Source organism: Micropterus dolomieu, linkage group LG07 (assembly GCF_021292245.1).
Source record: "Micropterus dolomieu isolate WLL.071019.BEF.003 ecotype Adirondacks linkage group LG07, ASM2129224v1, whole genome shotgun sequence".
Classification (NCBI taxonomy): Eukaryota; Metazoa; Chordata; class Actinopteri; order Centrarchiformes; family Centrarchidae; genus Micropterus; species Micropterus dolomieu.
This window is the reverse complement of record NC_060156.1, coordinates 6,802,539-6,811,071: the sequence shown is the minus strand read 5'-3', so window position 1 is coordinate 6,811,071 and position 8,533 is coordinate 6,802,539. Positions and strand designations below refer to the sequence as shown.

At 41.9% G+C, this 8,533-nt stretch overlaps 1 protein-coding gene across 1 annotated transcript; it reads right to left on the bottom strand.

Annotated features, from left to right (window-relative positions):
• Nucleotides 1–7,281: 7,281 nt before the first annotated feature.
• LOC123974184 (cyclin-dependent kinase 5 activator 1-like) lies at nucleotides 7,282–8,169 on the bottom strand. The gene has a single exon (XM_046054676.1). The coding sequence runs from the start codon at nucleotides 8,167–8,169 to the stop codon at nucleotides 7,282–7,284; it is 888 nt and encodes a 295-aa protein (XP_045910632.1).
• Between the last annotated feature and the right edge of the window lie 364 nt (nucleotides 8,170–8,533).

Sequence of the window (8,533 nt, the reverse complement as noted above, 5' to 3'; positions counted from 1 at the left end):
GAAGGTGAGGATACACACGCCTGTCTACAATGGTGGAACTGAGTTGGAGCAGGTGAACAGTTTCAGATTCCTGGGAATCAGCATCACAGAAAACCTGACATGGTCATCTCACGTCTCCACGCTTGTAAAGAAAGCTCAGAAACGGCTGTAAGGAAACTGAAGACTGGAAACACCACCAACTGGCATGCGATTTGCGTCACTGTACAGACGTTCTGACAAAATGAGTTGTGAAACAGTGTGTGTGTGCATGTTTGTGAAAGGGAGAGACAGAGTAGGTCCCTCATTCACAACAGTCTTAGTGTGTGTGTCCTGCATATTAACAGGGAAGAGAGGGTTTCTATTGACAACTGAATCTCTCTCAATCTCTCTCTCTCTCTCTCTCTCTCTCTCTGAGATTGTCAGTCTGTAAGGACTAATGACAGAGAGAGGTGTGTATCCCCGATATGCTGTTCACCCCCTGTAGACTCCTTATGATGACATAGTGGAAACTCCACAGGGATCGAGTCACTTCCATAACATTGTCACCATCACTGTCTTCACTGCCAACTGCTCTGCCACTAATATGCTGTGCCTACTGTTGCTGCTAAGCAGCACTCATCCTCTCTCTTCTTATTGCGTAACAAACTAGGTGGGTGTTTTCAATGCAAGCCACAGGATTACCAGTGTGAATGTAGAAGACTGAGGAGGAGGAGGAGTGGGAAAGAAGAAAAGAATATCTTACTAATGCTGCTTTGTAGCACTTGTGTTAGAAATGAAACTTGTGTCTAAAAAATTAAAAATGAATAGTGTTGGTGACTCAAATCAACAAAATGGCAACTGACTTCAGATCTGAGTATGTTCTCAGCCAATTGGACATTCTCCTTGTTTGGATATATTCAATATATATGCATACATACATACTGTGAGTAGAGAGACTGTCTGAAACCTTTTGTATTATTATTACGTTCTTGATTTCAGTTCATGTCAGTATGGTGTAAATATCAACTTAAATACAGTCAAAACTGCTAATCCATCACAGTGAACATGTAGTAATCTTTACTTGTATTGCTCGGTCATACATTGCAGTTAAAATTTTTTAAAGGTGCATACCGGTAGGTTGCTACATTTACAGGCTATGTACTATACTGTTCCAAAGGCTGTGAAGAAATGTGGACATCATGAAAATACGGTGGCCCTGAGAGCTCAACACACTGCAACTAAAGAAAACACAAAGAAAGCATTTACAAAGAATGTTGCCAATATCAGTTCTCTGTCCCATAGCAGTGCATTATTGGGATATAAGGTAAGACAGTCAGTGGGCTACGTGTGGCTTTGGGAAGTGTTGCAGTCAGCGTGAGTCATTCTTCCAGCAGGAGAGAGCGATAATGAGGGCTCAGCTAAATTAGAACAACACGCCTACATGGTGCTGAAATAGACTTGTGAATAAGAGGGAGAGAGAAAGAGGCGTGGGAAAAGGTGAGAGACTCACAGAGGTAAGGAAAAGAGAAATGGTTGAAGAGGTAAGAGATAAAGAAACCAGGGAAGAACAATTTAGACCAATGCTTTTTTAAGCCCGTTTTCAGAATCACCCACTTGTCTGGATACAAACCCAAATTCTGTGAGCTAAAAAACAACAAAAAAGCTCTTGCACATACTGTAAAAATCCTGTCTGTCTGAAAATGTTCAGTGAACTACTAGGCGAGGCAAAAACTCAGACATTCTCAAGACATTGTGACTTTATCATTACTGGCAAAGTAATGTGTCATTTTGAGGGGTTTTCTGCATTGTTTAGCATTGGATGAATAATGAAAGAGTTTATCTTCTTTGGTTCCTTTAATCCTTGTGAAAAGTGCAAATCACCCAACCTACCTACTAGCATTAAAATGGAACGGAGCATCATACATAAGCTTTTGGAGAGCTTTTCAGTGTGACAAGACTGCATTTCCAACTGTGCGTTAAGCCATTATCAAAAATCCTTGAGTTAGAAGTGTTTCAAATGTGAAAAATATTAAAGCTGGAGCGAAGGAAATATGCAATGGTTTGCTTTTGTAATGTTAATTTGACAATTAAGATAATGGCCTGAGATTGGAACACTTCTATACTTCAAAATGCAGTTTCGGATTGAGGCTGTTACATAACACTAAAGGGATGAATAATCATGCAGATACGTGTGGTGTGAAGTGATTCACTGTAAAACTAAGAAGATAAAATAACAATAAACACTGTAGGTGTGTGGTGAATGAAGGAATTAGTATATGGTTGTGAGTTTGTTTCGTATTGTAAAAGAACTGACATTTAAATATAAAAGGTGTTAACATGACAGTATATAGTTACATAACATTTGCAGTATGTAACATGCCAGTAAATGACGCATATGCATCAATGAACTGAACCATGAAGTGCATTAAGATTCTTTGCCCAAGCTTCCATCCTGAGCCTGACTTCACCTTGCTATGTTACACTGCCTCTCACTGCAACTCAACGCTGGAGTAATCTAGTTAAAGGGATTAGCAGGGTGGTTATGTAGCAAGAGGACAGCAAAATAGACATAATCCCTGTAGAGTTTCCTCAGATGGTCTACATTTGGTCTTTTTCCACTCGACAAATCCTTTCCCAAGAGACGGTGAGGTAAAGTCGGGACTATATAAAGTGTAACTACTCAAATAAAGTACAATTACTACAAAAATGTACTTGAGCAAAGTACTTGAGTAAATGTACCGATCGCACTTTCCACCACTGTAACTCACTAACATAGCTTTGTTTTACACCATGTTGCAAACATTTCAATCAAGAAACTGTCAATCACAACCCCCTGGAGTATACGTCAGACTGAAGTGTGGCATTATACAACCTGACACCTGCAGACTTTAGTTCAAGGCAGAGTGAATTCAATGTGATGCATTGGCTGCAAACAAATAAAGCTAGGAGACCTTCTGCCTGACTTCAATATATTAAATAAAATAAAGAATGTGAATACAGTTGTGACTACAGCCTGCACACACTGAGTATGTTCATATGCCCACTAATTAGTTATTATCAGGTGTTTGGTGTATTCTGGTGTCTGGTGGTAAATACCACTTTAACAGGATTCAGAAACCTAGATCTGTATCCTGGATTTTAGAAACCTAAATAGAATATTCCCATATGACCCAGATACTGTGGCATGTAAACACTTTATCCAGGTTTCTGAACATTGTTTGTCTGTGACCCCAGTTGGCATTGCATAGTATGATATGATGATAAACAATGTGATGGTGAAATAAATGCTTAATGGCAGTGGAAGTGTGTGATCTGTAATGCAGAGCACAAACTGTACGGTTGCTCTTTTTTTTCATTACTGGTGATAAAAAGACAAATCCAGCAGAGTGGGAAACACAGCAGTGCCAAGGCAGAGGTAACTCAGAAAAGGCAGAGAGTGGTTGGATGTGCAGGAGTCAGAGACATGCCTGCACTGACAGACGCTCACAAACACTGTGTGCGTGTATTCTGTCAACCCACGCTCAGTCCCACACAGCTCACTTTGTCCAGCTCTCATTCACTTACCTACCCGTTACTATAGAGACACGGCGGGAGAAGAACGCAGAAAGCAGGCTGGCAGACAGATATTCAGGAGACCTGGACTGAATCTTAATAATAAAGCGCAGACTCTACACTGCACTGGGAGGCTGTTACATAACGCTGCTGCAGGTTTCTGTCATGCTGTCAACATGTAAAAAAACAATTACAAGATAGCTTTTGTCATGATTGTCACTGTTATTGTCATGTACTGCTAAAAACAGAATTTTTAAACTGAATGTTATATTATATTCTGCTTAAAACACTAGAAATTGATGAATCAAGTTGGTTGGTCAGAAGGAATACTAGTGTGTAAGTTGGCATCATTAAAAACTAACCATTCCCTTATTAAGAAGTCAACAATAGAGAATATGCAACAATGTAAAGCTAGAAACTCTGTAAAGTCATTAACATATGACAAATTGCAGTAAAACAAGTTTTTAAAAAGCTTAGTTAAAATTGCCTTTAAAACTTAATGTGGCTAAAGTTTCCCCTCAACAATGGTCATTTGTATTAGTTAGACATTAGACGGCAGTAAATAAATGAAACTGCCTATCTCTTTCATCTCTGTCCTTCTTTGTGTTCTCATTTACCCCCTTTTTGTTTTTTTCTTCTGTTTCTCTGTTCCACTTTCTTTCCACTCTCTCTACCTCTCAAACTATGTCACCCCTGTTCCCATTCTGTCGTCGTTTTTTCTCTTTTGTCACTTTCTGTCTGCCTTTCTTCGTTTTTGCTCTTTAAATAGATACTGTATGTCCCCATAAGACAGGCACACACACACATAGAGAAAGAGAGATAGTCAGAGACAGTTCTGAGACTGCAGCAGATTCTAGCCAATCACATGAAAGAACCCCCCAGCCCACGTGGCTTATTCATAAAAAAACAGGAGGAAACCCTTATCAATTCAGCTCCATTCTCTCATACAGCAGATCATCATTGTATCTATGCATTACACTATGGAAGCTACTGAAACTTCATAATCTGTTAAATTATACTGTCAAGTGGGTCCCAAGTAAGGCATATTTCAAAACATTCTCAATTCCTCAATCCCTGAGAATCATTATCAATAATATAGTGCGTAAAACCAGTTTAGCAGATTGATGCATGCAGATTCCTCCTTTTTTATTTTTATTTTTTTACAATTTACTTTCTTACTGTTTGGTTTCTGTGTTCCCATTTCAGTATGTGGCCCCGATTAGAATACCCAGGACACACAGATAGAGACACCAAAAATATCCTCTATATGTGTCAGCTTACTTTACTGTGTTCAGTGTGCAACACAGGTATATCAGCTGCACCATATTCGAGGATGAAATTAAGCTGTTCTTACAGATATATGCCTGCCATATTCTTATACACCCAAAAAAACCGCCATGATGTAAAGCCTCCAAATATGTTATCTTTTTGCTCTCTTAAAATTTGTCTCAGTAAACTTTTCCATGTAAAAATACCTCTATCTGATGACTTTTAGTTTCATGGCAACCAATGAAATCCCATGAGCTTCAGTCTCATGGCAACCTATGGTATCATCCCAGTAAGCATGTTCGTCATGGACTTATTTCTATTATATAACTGTGTCTCAAGAGTTCCTTGCAAATCAAAGGCTTAGTGGGTGGTGTGAGTGGATGAGAGGTTATCCAAGTTAAGTACTGCTTCAAAAACATGTGCGCTCATACATTACAATATATACGGTACTACACACACACACACACACACACACACACACACACACAAACATTAAGACAAAGTGTTAAATGAACAAAACAATGAGACGAGCTCCTACATAAATTTGGATTTATTTCATCATTGTCACCATAAACAATTACTCTATTGACCTTTTATTAACACGTAGAGAGCGTGAATGCAACTGTAGCGCAACGCCACAGACAACACATACATATAAATATCACGTTCCATAGCTGACATACAGGAAAAATTAACTGTACAAAAGATCTAATTCACAGATGGTCATTCTAGAGCAAGACTTGGTGACATTAACTGCAAACGTAATGGCAAGCACTCCAGTGCATGAAAGAAAACACTGGTACACAACCGTTATGTTATACCAATGTGCAAAACACCAAAGGTTTGTTCACAGCTGTGCAAAATAGCAGCATTATATTCCACTTTCCAAGCAATGGGTTCACAACACAACATCACAATGATCACTTAGAAGGAGTATAATACTGATTAAAAACGGTCAGGTTTGACCTACAAGCTTGATTTCAGGTTTTCACTTTTAGCTTATAGAAACTGCAATGATGTGTGCAAATAAAGTCTTCTGTCACTTAATAATGAGACCTTCACATTCAATATTTACATTATAGTATGAAGAGACGCCTATCCTGAATTGACTGCACTGAAAGTGAGCTGAACCCTGCATACCCGAAGCCCACAGCACATTCACAAGAGCAGGGCAAAAATACCATTTGACCATTAAGCTCTATTTGTTTTTGTTTTTTTGTTATACTTGAACTAAATCATGTACAGCCACTTTCAAAACAGGCAGAGACATGTAAAATAACGAGCAAAGTTAAAATATGGGATATGTACATGTAAACCATATAGTGTCAGGCCAAGCGTATTTAATATTTGGCACATATGAGATTTAAAAACGAAAATCTCGTGGAAAAACTGTACATTCCATTCAGTCTCTATATGTTGGCCTCTGCAATATATTGGAAAGCAATACACAACAGAGGCCTTGGGTTGATGGTTTGGGCCCATAGATGGCCAAACAACCATCTTTGGGCCCATTTAGTGCGGCTTATCACATTCCAAGGGGAAGATACTCCCCTCACTGATTTTACATTTCTGCCCCACTAAACCTCATATTCAAATTGATCAAACAGCTTATTTACAGGTAGGCCTAACTCACTACAGCATCAGGTTTTTTATTCAAGGTGGCTTATATGAAGAAAATAGTGGTTTTAATCACACAAAAGAAGCTGAACACAGCCATATTCCACCCAGGTGTGAAGATAGCCATACACAGCATGATGTTTGTCTGCAGTATCCAGTCATGGTTTGCAGATGGAAACTAGCTTTTCACCTCTGTTACCCATAAGAGGAATATCTACAGTTATACCAAGCAATATGTTTTGTCCCCTTCAAGTAACATGCGTCTGATATCTGTGGCATGTTTAACAGCTTAACTATCGGCTAGTACATTTTTTCTTAAACACAATATTCTGTACACCTCCACATACAAGGCTTAAGCTTATGTGCTTAAGGTGTATGGGGCTGACTTTGGTCCTCTTAAGCCACCCTTGGCTCCTGTCGTGGCCAAGTGACTCAAATAGCAGGGAGCGGAGGAGAAATGGCTGCACAGGTCAGCACCTCGGACAGCTCCGCCTCTCGACTCCTCAAAAACACAGATCTATTCTTGTCCACCTCACTGCGACATCCACTCACTTACCCAGACAATGGGCTAATCTTGAACCAAACGGGGTATTTGAGTGTCGCTTCGGGTGTGATTTGTGCCACGAAGTCAAATTCCCCCAGTCACCCAGGGGGACAAAACGAAAGAAGACAATTTACCATTGGCATGCATTTATGAAATCTCCTACTGTAGCCTAAACACCACACTGGAGTTGTGTAACATCACTAGAGAGATATTCAGCCCAGACGTGAGAAGCCTTCACTGTTGGCCTTTACATTCAAAACCACCGTCATGTGATTATGCTGCAACATTCATCTTCAAAAATAAAAACAAAAATGTGTGTGTGTGTATCGGTTGTTTCCATGTCAGCGGTCCAGGTTTGACTCGCAGGTGTCTCGCTGGTTTTTGAGGTCCTGGAAGACCTCGGTGAAAAAGTGCGGGTCCGCATTCAGCTGCAGCATTTTGGCACTCATCCTGTTGATGATCCGGAGTGAAGTCTCCCAGAAAACGTCCTTGTTCGCCTCGATCATGAACGGCTTGAGCGGGTAGGAGATCTCGTTGCCCATGTAGGAGTAGGCGAGGTAGAGGCACGTCTGGAAGGTGCCCTGCAGCTCGGCCGGGCTGTCAATACTGTCCGCCACTGTGTCCTCGCACAGCAGGTACACGAACACCACGTTCGCCGGCGTGATGAAGCCTTGGTCCTGCCAGCCCTGGAGCAAAAGAGTCCGGTCAATATTTCGGAACCAGAGGATCACCTCTCCGCTGTTTAACGCTTTCAGTTTATAACACCTGCGGCACATGAAGTCCCCCAAACAGCGAAGCAGCTCCCCGGTTGAAGCCTGGATAACTATCCGCCTCGGTGACACCAGAGACAGGTTGCTGGGTTGCTTCTGGACCGTGGAGAGCCTCCCGTTCGGGACGGAGGCCTCCTTGTTTTGCGTGGGGACCGTGGGCACCGGGACCGGGATGGGCGCTTTGGGTTTCTTCTCTTCGGTTTGGTGCGTTTTCCTGATGTTTTCGCTGTTCAGCTGAGCCACCTGGCTGGACGGGAGTTCGCGGGCGGGCAGTGGGTTCGGGGTCACTTTCTTGGCACTCTTCTTGGCCGAATTGGCCACCAGCTTCTTCCAGGAGAGAGAGACAAACATCGAGTGTCGCTTGAGGCTCTTGTCGTTTTTGAGCCCATCTCCTGCGACCTCAGAGTCCATAATAGAGGACTTCTTCGTCGTCGGAGATATAGAGAGGACGGTCCCCATGTCTGCGAGGGAGAGAGCCGCGGCGGTATGGATGCGGAATGCAACTTCAACGCAATCTTCTGCAGGGTGAGAGGCGGCGAGAGAACAGTCACGACACCGTTTGAAACTCCATTTACGCGTTCAGTTATTCCGTGTGGTCGCTCCTGGGCGGTAGTCTACAGGGGACGAAGATGGAGCTGGTTTTCAGAGGTGAGCTCGTATCCCAACAGATGCTGTGTCAGCGCCTCGGCAGGGAAACGCTGCGACACAAGCCTACGGCTGTAACCTCAGTGAAGATTAGTCGCCCTGCGTAAATCATGGGTTTAAACGAACCAGCACACTGCAGCCACTGATGGACAGCCGAGCCAGCCAATGAAAAAGCCAA

Excerpts from the sequence above, each read along its gene's own strand:
- LOC123974184 (XM_046054676.1), bottom strand. The coding sequence starts at position 8,169 with ATGGGGACCGTCCTCTCTATATCTCCGACGACGAAGAAGTCCTCTATT.